The sequence below is a fragment of the Diachasmimorpha longicaudata genome, chromosome 13 (assembly GCF_034640455.1).
Source record: "Diachasmimorpha longicaudata isolate KC_UGA_2023 chromosome 13, iyDiaLong2, whole genome shotgun sequence".
Taxonomy (NCBI): domain Eukaryota; kingdom Metazoa; phylum Arthropoda; class Insecta; order Hymenoptera; family Braconidae; genus Diachasmimorpha; species Diachasmimorpha longicaudata.
The window spans coordinates 3,654,480-3,668,734 of record NC_087237.1 but is presented as its reverse complement, the minus strand read 5'-3'; the positions used below and the strand labels follow the sequence as shown (position 1 = coordinate 3,668,734).

Genomic DNA, 14,255 nt, shown 5'->3' with positions numbered 1-14,255 from the left:
CAAAAAAAAAAGCCTCCTTCGATGATCTTAATTAGCCAATTAAATTGCGCATGTGTTTTTCATTTCCGGAAATCTGGGCACCCGCAGCAACCGGGACAATTCAACCTTCACAGGTAACTCCACTTCACTCTGAAGAGCCTCAACAACGAAACCACCAAAGCCCTGGAGTGCATATTTCTCACCAGTGTCTGTGAAGCAGGAAACGCAGTTTAAAGTTTTGAAACCAGCGAGGATGAGTCATTCGCAATTGCTGAGACATTTTTATTTATTTGGAGTTTAGCGATTTGTCGAGAGCTGAGCATTTGTATTCTCCAGCGGATGAAAAACTCCTCTCCGTCGTTTTCTATAAATATATTCGGAGGACGGAGCTGGGGGAAAGGGAATTGAGGACTTGGTTGCCTGCGATAATCATTTCAACAGTCTCAAGCCTGAAGTTTGGGAGAAGAGTTGTTACTCCGAGGACTCTGTTTGTTTATGTCATTGAACTTACCCACGTGGACGTGATAAACAAACAGTGCGACAAAATGACGCGAGGAGGATCGATTGATTTTGAGGAATAAATCAATGAATCGATTAATTAACGAATCGCTCGAAAATGAAGGAAAATTTTTGATATTCACTCGTTGGATTGCAACGTTTGTTGTCAATTTCGCACGATTATTGATTGTAATTAATTAAATAATCGTTCTTTGACGGCTGGTGAGTCATCGATTTCCGGATTGTTTTGGTGTTAAGGAAGTACTGCTGTGAGAGAGAAAAGGATACCACCGACGCTAGATTATTTGCACGTGAGTTTATACCTGTTCTCCTCTGGGAACGGCTTCTGGTTTGCTGACGTCATCTCTAATTCACCTTGTCGGCCGAAAGAGACTGCGAGGGTCTCCGCGTGCGAGATCGAATTCACCAGTTCGATAAGTTGGTCGATAACAGTTCAGTTGAAGAAAAAGTTTAATTGTGTCTGTGATTTTTCAATTAATTTTTCACTGCAATTCTTATTAGTGCAAACGGCAAAAGGACTTTCAAATATTTTTATCGTCAATTGAGGGATTTTTTTTATTGGCTGATAAATTGACCCGAAGATTGATTTGTGGAGAATCGCTTTCTCGGTGTTGTCGGCCCGATGAATTGAGGCCGTTTGGAGAGAACAATTGACATGTGAAACAAAAGACGACAAGGACACTTTGTTTATGCCTTCTCTACCTCCTCAGCAGTAACATCGATCGGAGATAAACAACCAGAATTGTACAATAATAATTTACTTTCGGGATTATTGATTGAGTGGAAAAATTAATTGAAACGTCAAGAGTGTTTACACTTCGTCTACTTGTGGGAAAAAATAGTGGAGATACTCTAGAACTAGATTGAAAGGATTTTATAATTCACGTGAAAGTGGAATTAATCATTTGCGTTGGCGAGTGATCAGCAACAAAAATTCTGCAAACACAATTGTAATCGTAATTTTATTTAACCGGTGACAGTTGAAAATTGGCAAAACTCTGAGTAGATTTTATCTGCTTGTGAAATCCTTCCTCGACACGTGTCGCAGAGAGATAATCCGCGAATATTGTCTATTTGCAATTTTTTTCTCTTTATGAATTGAACAAGTGTGAAGAATTTCATTAGAAATTTGAGAATGGATTCGTGTTTTCCACCGCTGTCGGCGCTAAGCCTCCGTGACTCCAAGAAATCAAATGTAACAGTGAGAAATCGGTTAAGTAGTGGCGATGCACCGCCGTTGATTCCCGGCAAATCGACGTCACCAGGAAAAATTGAAATTCTGCAAGATTTGGATCTTTATTACATTCGTCAAATCGCTCATAATTTGAAGGTAATGTACATCATTATTACGCTGGAGGCAACTCCAGCGCATTTCCGTCCATTTTTTGAGCTAATAATAACTGATAACAGGCGACAAGTACTGAGATTCATTATGCACAGTAATCACCAGTTATTTTATCACACTTCGAAGGTAAATGTGATCATAAAAGGCGTAAATCCATGGAAATGCAGGATTTGTAAATGTCGAAATGGCCTTATCAATGTACATAAATGCTTTTTCCGATAACGAAAAATTTCCATTCCAATGAGGGACATCTCATAAAAATATTGAAAATTTCCTCCTTCTATTTGATAGAATTATAAAAAATAATTTGACAAATAGTAATGAGGTGTAACCCTCTTTAAATCGTTCACTCCCAGCTTAACTCCATAATTAAGAAATCTTTTCAATTTTTTAAAATAATTGTTTATGGGCAGAAAAAGAGATGCCAATAAAAATAAATATCCGGAGGATAAAAAGTGTAGGGGAGTGAGAATTATGGAGTTGCTCTAGGTGAAACGGTGAGGTATTACCGACAGTGCACACTCTACCGTAATCAGGTTTAAGAGGTATTATGAACAGTTATGGCTTTTAAAAGATAAAGTGAGCCCCAGGTAGTTGGTAGGTTCGTTGTAAAGATAAATAGACTCTCGGTGGTTCGTGATCGTTGGGGAATATTTTTGCGATGTGGAGAGAGCGAGACTGGAGTACTCGGGACGAATCTTAATTGCTGGTGAACACATTGAGTGAGTCAACCTTCGGGTCTTTTGTCCTCGAATGCCGGTGGTATAGGTCACCTGGCTTGACATTTCATTAATACCTTCATTGCTGCACCGCAGTTGGCTCGGAGTTGAAATTTTCTGGTGTTTCAGGGGGGAGTGGATTAATATGAGCGAATGAGATGTAATTGTCGCTGATGGTAGGCCACGTAATTGCGAGATAATTGAATTTTTTTCTCGTATTGTTGGCCAGTTTATTGATGAGTTCAAGGACGATAATGCGGAAGAATCAGTTTTTTCATCGACTTCGTGGATTTTATGGCATGCAAAAGTATTCAACGGGTTCTGAATTGATTCTAGTATTTTGTCATCCCCCTGGTGAATTTATTTATTTAAAAAATACGCAAAAACTTGCCATCTTCAAGCTCTTCAGGGTCTTCTCGCGGGGGAATGATCAAGACAAGTCGAGGATAGCGTTAAACGGAGGAAAATTATTCGAACAGCATAAACCCTGGATGAGTGCTTACTTAACACTTCATGTATATTAAGTAAAGTATTATAATCATGGTAAAACCTATCAGGTTCGGAGACTTCACGCCATAGGGAGTCGTGCGTTGAGTATAATTACGTAACGGGATGCGTGACCACGTACGATCGTAACTCTCCTTAGTTACAGTGCGGTCCACTGGGTTATGGATTAAAGTTGAGTGTGTTTGAGTGTGGGTGGAATGGGCATAAAGTCTTTCCGTCTGTTATGTACTGTAAAGTTTTGCGTGGAGGTAGTGGCGAGATAACTGAATATTCATGAATTATTAAGCAGTCACTTGGAGTTTATTCACTTGTTTTTTTTGTTTTTTTTTGCTGATAATTGATTGCTGATTCAAACTGTCCAGATTCTTTTGGAGTGAAGGAGAACTCGGTTGTTCATTGGTTGATCAAGTATTCATGGCTGGTGTCACAGTGAAACGAATCTTAGTAAAGACTATTGAGGAAAAAACGTAGAAGAGCAAATGAAGGAAACCACATTTTTTTATTGCATTTCACTTCGTGGATTATTTTCTGGAAGATAATTTTCTCTTTTTTAGTGATTTTTATCGAATTTTTCCATCCCTGTTTGTGGCGATAACGTTCCTGGGTCATAATGGAAAATAAAATAAGTTAAGCCACGAGAGTGAATACTCCTCTGGTTATTTAGTCGTAATACTGAATTTGCGGAGGTCAAAGCGAATTAAATGATCGAGTGAATGTGGTTTTCGATTCAATAGAACTCTCACATGGGTTTTACCATCCTCTATTCTCTGCAGACAACCGCTCACAGGGAGTTTGAATGGACTGAATAGGTGGATAGGTTGCTCCTGCCAGTGCATTTATTGGGGGATAATTATCCTGAAACGGTTGAAAGGTTGTAACATGGTTTATCCGTCCTCCATTAACATTCGTCTATGCATTTTGCATTTTTAATCAGCAGGAACGAGCGATTTCATCAAACAGTTTTCACTATTTATGAAATTAATTGAGTGAGGAAATTGCCGAGGATAATGGAAAGAGAAAATACGTTTTTTTTTGTCATTTTACCCAGTGGCTCAATGGAAAAAGAGAATAGAGAAGTAAAAATTAACTTTAACTGGTGAATTGTCGTTGGTGAGGATACTCATGCGTGTAACTCGTTATACGTGGGAGCTCAATTAACAATTAGTCACGTTTTAGCATTTTTCCCTGGAGTGTTTGTTAATTTTGTGGAAACCGAGAGGAAAATTGTAGCTTTCATCAGGCTAATGAATTTATTATATTGTTTGACATACATTGAATTATCTCGGATTATAATTTTATGTGAAGTTGGAATTTTCTTTGGTATTTCGAATAACACAAATGGACATTTGGCCGTTTGCACTTCATTTTTTTTTGTTCGGAGCGTTAGAATTTCCCTGTGACTTCTCTGATCGTCTAGAATCTACTCCGAAACTTCAGATTCCCTCGACCTCGTCAGAAAGCGAGAAAGAAGACAAGATTAAACATCACCAAGTGTTAGTTAGCCTATGCAACCCGAAATAATCTTCCTGTCGACCCAGAAAACTCTGGTGCCAAGTGATAGTGGTCTTTTTCTCGGATTAATATTAGACCACCTGTATATTTCACAGCTCCATTGAAATTCCTGGACCAAACAAAGAGATTCCCAGGAACACGTGTGCGTCCTGTGACACCATGTGTTCCACCGACACAAAGAGTCACATAAAACGTCCAGAACGACTTCGGAGGAAAATAAAAAAAGTGGCAAAAAAAAATACCAAATGTGTGGAGACGATATTTGGTAGCGTTTCCTGTCCGCCCACGGGGAAGGGAGTGTATGACAAATTTTGAATGCCCCGATCTAGAGGAAATGGGGGCGAGGAAATCCCCGGGTTAATATGAATTTTTTAGTGTTACATCAACTCATTGTCGTCTAAAGCGCAATTTGTGGAGTGAAAACGCTATTTTTTTATGTGGCTCCATAAACCGCGATTCTAATATCACTTTATCCCTCTGCTCCCAAAAACCCTTTTCCCATGAGTATCGAACGGGTTTTTTGATGCCTCAAATAATTATTTTAGAAGCTTTGGAATGCTTTCGAAGAGGTTTTCTTCAACAAAAAACTGGCCTCTACTGAAGATATATCCTAATATAGAATTGAGGCTGTTTACGGGTCTTCAGTGAGGCTCTCTCGGTTCAAGGGTTAATCGGGTTAGGCTTTGGAGAGTGATGTGAAAACAATGACAAAACAGGTGTTCACATATTGCACCAGAGACCGTGTACTCTGGAAATTTCTAAATAGAATTTTCGATAAAATTTTGAAATTTTTATTCCCTTGAAGTTTCATTGAATATTTAAATAATTCCGCACTTGACAATTATCAGTCTGATAAAAATTCAATGACAGCTGCTATACAAAGTGACATCGTAACCCTAAACTGTCATCGTAATTCACATTGCAATCACTCCGAAAGGTGTGATCCCAAGAAAAAATGTTAAACAAATACGAGGACATCCACTGATATGTTCCCCCATGGAGCAGCATCCACTCGTGGGCAGACTACTCACGGCTATCTAGAGTCTTGTAACAGTGTCGACATCATGGGGTTGACACAGTCTGACCTCCCGATGACCATACAGTAACAAACCTTAACTAATAACCTCACCGCGTCTCGTCCAACAGCACTCACTGTACCATGAATATCAGTCACCAGCAGCAAATCGTACATTACCAGTCACCGAGAGTAGACGAAGAAAATGTCAATTCACTGTACCCTCTACCATCTCTCAATCGATGCGAATCAGTGGCTGTCACTGGAACGCATACCAGTGTGTTATTGACACATACAAATTCGCTGCACTCGCTTCTCCTATCTCCTGTGTCCAACGTAATGGACCCAAATCGAAATTAAATCGCTTTTAGACGAGACCACGTCACCCCCTCAATTCCATTACCCCTTTTTCGTGTTTGAAACTTTTCGGTTGTTTTGTTATCAGTCGTGATTGAAAAGACAACAAAAAACTAAAGAGGAGATCAAAGAAAAAGTATTTTGTTTGATCCTGAATTCGATTTTTCTATTGTTCGATCTTGACTGAGAACAACTATCGATGTCACGAGCCAGAAAAAAGGTCGTAAAGGTCTACAATATCCTCCAGACCTTGACCTTTTTTAAATGCAAATGACCTGGTAAAATTTCGCTGTCATTTTTCCTTTTTTATCTCTTCCAATGTCACCCCCTTCGACTCTCTAAATCCCCAACACCTCATTTCATCTCACACATGCGTCAATCCATTCATTGCATTTCCATCCCACGATAATACAAAATTCCAACTCAAGGATTTTGAATAAACAAATAAACAAAAGGTATCACCTGAGCACCTGCCACATCTAGAAAACCCAACAATTGACTTTAGAATTCATGACCAGTCGTGCTATGTTGTACAGCATTCTGTTCATCTCATCACGTCTCTTCTATTCGATTTCATTCCCACGCTAAGCTGAAAATCGATAGTTGGTCGAAGTCATCACCAGAGACTAGACACTCTGCATTATTCAAAGGCGAGATGAATTCATGACATTGAGAATCTTTTGTTGCTCATCACTCGCGACATTTTCCCTTTCTCTCTATTTTCATTTAAACATTTGTTGATAGCTGACGGTATTCAAGGGTGGCTGGCGGGGATGGTGAGGGTCGGGGGTGCGTAATGGGTCGATATTACACGGCGCCAAGCCGACCCCCGTAGTCGGCGTCAGACATTCAGCTAACGTAAAAGTTGGAAAGGCAACTCACCGTTGCTTCAGTCTCGGTCCGCCGGCCGGCAATATCGGGGTGATATTTTGCATGTTATTGTTCATTTCGAATTAACCATCCCCTATAATACCCTCACGTGTGCTCACATCCCTCCACCAAACGTCGCTGATTTTCGTGGGAACCGCTGAAAGTACCAGATTAAATTTTCACAGAATGCAGTTTGATTAATTTCGAAGTTATCTCGGGGGTTGATGAGCGAATGTTGGAAGAGGTCCTGTGAGGAATTTTATCATGAAGGAGACAGCATATTGTGCAACAATTGCGGAAAGTCATGGTTTTTTCCCACTCGATATGCAAATCCTGGTTTTAATCCGCCTGCAAACGACGGTGAATTTTCCTTTCGGATGTCCTGACGCCAGGCGATGAGGGATCAGTTGAGGGATTGACCGAGGATGATCCTGTGTTGACCAACATTGAGTCATCCTTGGCGGAAACTTTCTCCTTTCCTTCAGCTCATCGAAAAGATAACGAATCTTTCCATGCAGCTGTGGGAAAATGACTTTTCCCCACGCGATCGAAAATAAACTTTTCTCATGCGATATCTGGTCTCCAAAAATCGTCGGAGCTATTCTCCACCACCCTCGAATTATTATTATTATTATTTCATTTGATTGCACTCCTTAATTACTGAATCAGCCAGATTAATAGATATTTTGCTTGCGCAGAAGACCTTATTAACAACAAATTCAGTATCATTCGACTTTCCCATAGAATTTTCCTGTTTCCCAGGGGAATTTTGTTTCATTCAGTAGTATTTCCAGAAGAGTTAGGTTCAATGAGGTACATGGGGGTGAGAGACAATTTATAAATGGAAGGGAAAGTAAATCTGGCCTCGTGGAGAACGTACCCGCAGAGGCATTGAACGCCAATGGTTAGGGCTGATCACGTTCTACCCTGATTGGTCACTCACCCGATATACAATCCTCTTCAGAAAATCGCCTCTAGACTCGCATCAGTCTGTTGAGAATATCGGCTATACTCCGGGGGGAGGGGTCTAGGTAGATACCAGAGTAGAGTAGACGGACTTTCCCGTGGGATTTTCCTTGAAGAAGCTTCGGTTGAACTGATGATATTTGGTGCGCGAAGAGAAAAGTCGGAGAAAAATTACCGTTCTCGTTCACCGATGTGGGATTGAATGAACAAAGAGAAAAGAAATTTCTTGTCAGTTCCTCTTCCAATAATTCATCACATGTCGCAATTAACCGTCGGTTATTTATGGGATCCTCTTACGAAAAAATGTCGTAACACTTTCTTGTGGGAAATCCCTTCCTCTGGAAAAAATAATAAGGAAACTTCCTAGTAATACCTGTTGTGACCGAGATAATTAAGAAATTGATCAAACGAGCTTCATCGATCCAAAACGCCGGGCAATATCCTTCAAAGGTAATATTCAGTTGTAGTGTTTCGATACGTGACAAGACCATGAACATGCATAACACGATGGGACTCTTGGCATCGACCTTGATAATATCGAGGCCATTGCGAAAGGTAAAGAAATCCAAAGAACATCACCCCAAATCCTTATAGAGTAATCGATAGTAATGGAGAAAAATTGGAGCATCCTCGCACTTGTTTAATTTGTTAATTAAGTGAGGAACGATGCGACAAGTGGTTGATTCACTGGGAACAATGGACATTGGCGGAGCGCCACGAGGATTTAAACTTGGGGAATCCCTTCTTTAGTTCTAGTTGTAAATAGAATGCTCGCCTGGATCTTAGTTTTCTTGTTCGTGCAGTTGTCGGGGGGATATTCTACGGTGTTTAGAGAGTATTTCTCGTTTAATCTGTGATCTGGGTAATGTTCTTGGGAATTATTACATCCCGATATCAACAAAAGATCGTTTAAATTGATTCGGTAATTTTTAATTTCAAAATCCAGTAAATTATTGTCTTTTTGTATGAGAAGTTCGGCCTTTGGTTTCTGTTGAGAGGGTGGAAAGCTGCTCTCTAGGGTGTAAAAGACTGTTTACTTTTCGTCCAAGCCCGAAAAGCGAGTGATGTGCCTTGAACAACATCTTAAAAATCATTAAATCCATTGTACAATCTGATAACTCCGCGAATAAATTCGTAAAACTATAGCATTAAAATTCTTATCGTAATATTCTTGATTGCTGTGAAGTAATAGTAGTTGAGATGGAGAGTTCACGGTGTTTTATGTCGACAGAAACGGGAGGAGGTTTTAATCCCTCTTGGCAGTCTACGACCACACGCAGATAATTTGCTTCACTTCCAGAGTTGATGCTCTGTCTCCCTCTTCAACTTGCTCTCTGTTATTCTCGTGATGATTATAAACGTCTTGGGCCTTCAGGAGCTTCACCGATACCGTAAAGGGAGAGAGGAGAAATAAGACTGAGAGGGATAGAAAGGGGGAGAGCCCCTTGACGTCAACTTTAGGTCAGATTAAATCTGCCATATCGTTTTATTTAAAATTCAGAGGTAGAAAAAGAGATATGAGAACCGTATATTTTTGTACGTGACGAGTGACTCGGAGATTTCCCTCTTCATACTGTACTTGTGGGGTCGCTGCCCTTACACCATGTGTATTCTTAAACGTGTCGTCGAGTACTTTCAGACAAACAATAACGTAAGAGTACAAACACAGTCATAATACGCATTTACCACTTACTGAGCTTTGAATTATCACCTGAATGTCATCTCCAGTTTATCAGTAAAATTTTTTCACGTAAGAGATTTTCACTTTTCTCCCTCTCACCCTCAAAAGCCACCCTCCTACATCTTCGAATGAGTTTTTATCACTTCCCTTCCATAAAATACTCCTTCCCAATTTTTAAACTGGATTTTTATGTCAGGGGAGAATGCATTTTTTAAATTGGAAAATTCCAGTGTCTCGATACAGCGTTCACCCTGGACGAGTAATCTCCGGATTATGTGTGAAGTCGGGCCGAATTTGTGGGGAGCTCCATGAACATCCTCAGATTGTGGGTATCATCCTGACGGAACAATTTCTAGAGTCACCTTTCCATTTGAAAGCTGTCATTTCATTGGTATTCCAAGTGATATCCCATTCAGGATGCATTGTGGCTTCTCGTGCAGAATCTCAATCACACTTTGAGCCCGGAGAGAAGCAGTAAAAACAAATTGTTCGTCTCAGTCAAGGCTGTCATCTTGAGCTCTTTCTTTTAGATTTAGTGGTGTGTGTATATTTTTTTTTTCTGGCGGCAAGAAATAAATCACTGGGTGGTCAATGGAGATAGGGGGCCAGAGGGCATTTACCGTGTAAAGGCCAGCACGTGCCCACCCGCACTCCTGCTGATGCTTTAGTTTTTGAGTGGACAGGCTCACATTTTGCGGTGCAGCCCAAGAACACGGACAGCCAGTTCTTTCGTTATTTCGTGGAACCTGAGGACCGCAAAAAATCCAAAATTTAAATAACAATCATCGCCAGTCGTCCGGAATCAAGAAATAAAGTCAGTGAAATTATTAAATAAAATTAAATTAAACTTACGGGACTCGCGGAGATCTTTCAAAACCACGAAGTGTCATTATATCACCGGATACTTAATAACATTAGTCCTGTCACGGGGAACGTTGCGCACCGGCGATTTCCTCAGCAACCGGAGCCACACTGTCTCCAGAACCAGACGTGCAATCATAACGTTACCGCCTAGCATTTCCACATGACATCTGATGGGAATGAATGAAACAATGAAAAATTGAATGAATGAAGCTATGAAAAATGGTCCAGGACCGCCCACTCACACTGCTCCCTCAGGAAGGATAGACTAAAAATTTGATGACTTGCACTATGGACTGAATTCAGGTGTCACATGAATTGTCACGCCACTCTTTCTTTTCTTCGAGTGCAAATTTATTTATTTCAGCTGAGGATGGCGTTTTTACTAGTGAGACACTGGCTCGCTTTTTATTTTTTCTTCACAGGTGGATTTATTTCATGGTATTAGCAGGTTTAACATTCACTCGAGTAGGCACGTTCACTCTTGCTGGGCCCGTTCAGTACTCTATCTTAAGTTTCTTCAATTGGTTCACAGTGTTTCTCAGCACGTTCGTGATTTTATCGACAACAATGCATCTACTGATCGTGTACCCGAGGCACTCGGTTAGATTTTCCGTTGTTGATTGAATTCTTTATAGCGTGAAATTGAATTATTTTGCGGATCAGATTTTCAGTGAAAGGGGGACAGGTTGAGGAATTGGGGAGTTTGTGGTGAGGTGGTAAAATGTAGTGTGTTATCTCCAATCTTGTTTTTTCATGAATATCTCCAGAATTAGGAGGAATGACATAATCTTCATGGTAACCTTTTTTGTAGGGCCTAATGAGGTCTACAGAAAAGTCTCTATGGATATTTTTCCATTACTTCTAGGTTTTAAGATATTTGCCAATAAACAAACCGGGAGGCGAATTAACTCACTTTGCTTTACCAGTTGGCTGCCGAATTATTTCGTTTGCTGAGGCTGATTTATCGAGGGTTGAAAGTAACAAAATTTATAGAGAAAGGGATTTGTAATTTTCAAGGGATATTTTTCCCTTCAGAGTTTCGCGAGTGAGTTCATTTGCGTGAGCAGTGAACGATGAAAGTAAATACGTTCATCGAAAAATTTTTTTGTCAGTGTGGGACACGGATTTGATGTCACAATTAACACTGAAATTTTTTACTCCAACGCTCCATTTGAGGACAAGCCGGCTTGATTGCTGAATAATTGCACTTTTCATTAGCTCTGGGAGCAACTTGAAATACAAGAGAGTTCAAGGAAATTCGTACGAAGGACTTTGGACGGGGAATTGAGTTGCCAACAAAAAAAGTTGATAAAAGAATCGTGTCTACGACCATAATTTACTCTGGCAATGACACTTGTTGAAGAAAACTTTGAGGACAATTTTTGTTTGCGGAGATGGGAATACATAATCGTTAGCAAACGCCCAGTATTTCGAGGTTTATAATTTATTGTTCATTTGATTGCAGGAGTATGATCTCGAGCAGAAGATCGAGGTGGAGATCAAGATGCGGGAGGGATCGGCAAGACTTTTGGCAGCGGCAAGGCACAGGGCTCAGAGTCTCGAGGCTGCCAGGGCTCTTCTCACTTCAAATGAGAGGATGTCTGCGTATATGGCAGAGCTACAACGACGTAAGAAAGAGGCCATTAATAAACCGAGGTAAATTAGGGAGTCTCTGGGTCATTAACAGATGGAGAAAGTGAAGATTGTCTCCTGAATTTTTTTTTTAGTTCACCAAGAGAAATATATTCATTAATAATTACGGAAGTATTCCCGTAATCCGCAATAGAGAATCATTTCATTATTAAGATATGTTATTATCAATTTGTGAAATACGATAATAGAACTCAATTTTTTTTTCAGTAATCCAGTGAGCACAGCGAGAGTATCACTGTCCGAGCTGAGAGTACCCCTAATGTGGCGTGATTCTGATCATTTTAAAAATCGTGGTGACTACAGACGTTTTGCTGTATTCTGCCTGGCGCGAATTGGCACTGAAATACATGACACTGCATTACTATGCCCCGTTGATCGGGCGCTAACTGACATCACGTTTCCAGATGTTCTACTCTTGTGAGTTTATTATTCCTCCCCATTCAGTTCTTAAATTATAGGACAATATAAAAATATTAACATAGAACAAAATTATATTAAATATTGAAAAAAATATTATATTGCATTTTTCAGCAATAACGTCCCAGCGGATTTTGAATTGACCCTGGAAATTTACAGCCACATTCTCCAAGAAGACCTCAGTATCGCCAGTACTCCTCGCAGAATTAAACGCACGATTCACTCATCAATATCGAAGACGGTCGGGAAGAAGCTGGCAGCTTCCCTCAGGGACGAGTTGAATTCTGGAAAAATTGGTCCCCACTTCGAGCTTATGGCCTCCGCTAAGTTGACCCTTGATGACACCGATGAGAATATTCACACTCATGACTTAGCTATCAGTAATCTGGAGAATAAACATCACGCTTTGCCATTGTTTGGCCACTTCTGCTGTCGTCTTGCTGCCCAGCCAGATTGCATGACGAAAGAGGTTGTAACGGGAAATGTTAATATCAATGGAAGGGACTGCTGGGCTCGCCTCCAAAATTTCACTATTCAGAGCTGGGAGTCCCGGAAATTGGCCGAGGGAGAGCAAAATCCAATCTCAACGATATTAATCAACAGAGAGACTTCAATTCAGCCTACGAAATGCCAAAAAGAGTTGAAAGTAATCAACACCTCAGACGGCACCGAGAAGTCCGCAATTCTAAAGTTGGATTCGCCTGAAGAGGCCCAGAAGTGGTTGAGGCACTTGACACTTCACGCAAAGGACCACGAGAGGTGGAAGCACGCGGCTGAAACAATTCAAGAGGTACCCTGCATCGAGAGTGCCAGGAATTCCTTCATAAGTAGTAAGCGACAGGGCTCCCTGTACGATGAGACACCCCTAATTGAGTCTGTGCAATCAGACTACACATCCCACACTAGGCCAACAGTTCAGGAAATTTTTGGCCTAACTCCGAGCACAAGTTTGAGCAGCTGCAGCTCCAACAGTCCCCCGAGTCATCGTTCTCGCTCCCTCAGCACCAGTGGCACAAGAAAATTGAGTGCAGCTGCCATTAAATCTCACTGGCCATTTTCCAATAAACATCATGATTAAAAATAACAGTTTAGAGAGTAGATAAGATCGACCAGCTCTTAATGAGCCACGATAATACTCAGAATTAATGAAAAATACAATTATTACGAGGCAATTTGCAATTCCAAGGATCGGAAACAATCCGCAAAATTTCGTTGCATTTTTCACCCCAAGACTGAATCAATCGACAAAGTTCAGATCTGATTGATGATTTGTTCATTCGTAGATTTAATACTGTCGCCATATTCAGTTGATTGATTTGTTTCAATTTAATTGGTTGAAGTAAGGGTATTTCTCCCCTCATTCCTGATTTTTCTACTAGATGGATCATTATTAATTGTTCACGAGTAGAGAAGAATTAATTTTTCCAAGGAGTGTGAGGTCGTACTGATTGACAATCTGATTGCTGATTTTGTGGAGATTTACTAAGTGTTTTGAGAACTTCTTGGAATAAAAGTAACTTGACAAATGTTTTTTGAAGTTAATTGGATAATTTAATTATTTTACTGCTTTAAATATTCCTGACCGTGAACTCAAGCAATGTTGTCTTTCCATATTTTCTTTAAGAGCTTCTAATTTCCTGGATAGTTCAGTGATTGATAAAATTGTGATATTTCGATTAGATTGATTGATTAATGAAAATAAATAATTGAATTCATTAATTAAATTATCAAGAGACATTTTCAGGCAATTTAATTCGCTTCAAAAGAAGTCGAGTGACCTTTTTCCAGACGATCATCTGTTTACTCGGTAATAGCTTAGCAGGAATATAATATTTGATGAAAAATTCTCAT

The 14,255-nt window shown here is 40.1% G+C and overlaps 1 protein-coding gene across 8 annotated transcripts in view; it reads left to right on the top strand.

Annotated features, from left to right (window-relative positions):
• The window catches only part of LOC135168417 (rhotekin-like), a 31,908-nt gene extending 17,962 nt beyond the window's left edge, over window positions 1-13,946 (top strand). For 3 of the 8 annotated variants that reach the window (XM_064132583.1, XM_064132578.1, XM_064132579.1), the window contains 3 exons: window positions 11,800-11,990; window positions 12,195-12,404; window positions 12,519-13,946. In XM_064132583.1, coding sequence (XP_063988653.1) covers window positions 11,800-11,990; window positions 12,195-12,404; window positions 12,519-13,482 — 1,365 coding nt within the window. In that variant the 3' untranslated portion in view covers window positions 13,483-13,946. Of the gene's footprint in view, window positions 1-909; window positions 1,829-6,795; window positions 8,345-10,325; window positions 10,935-11,799; window positions 11,991-12,194; window positions 12,405-12,518 lie in introns of those variants that run through there. The other 5 variants (XM_064132584.1, XM_064132580.1, XM_064132585.1 and 2 more) reach the window with 5 other exon arrangements.
• Window positions 13,947-14,255: the final 309 nt, after the last annotated feature.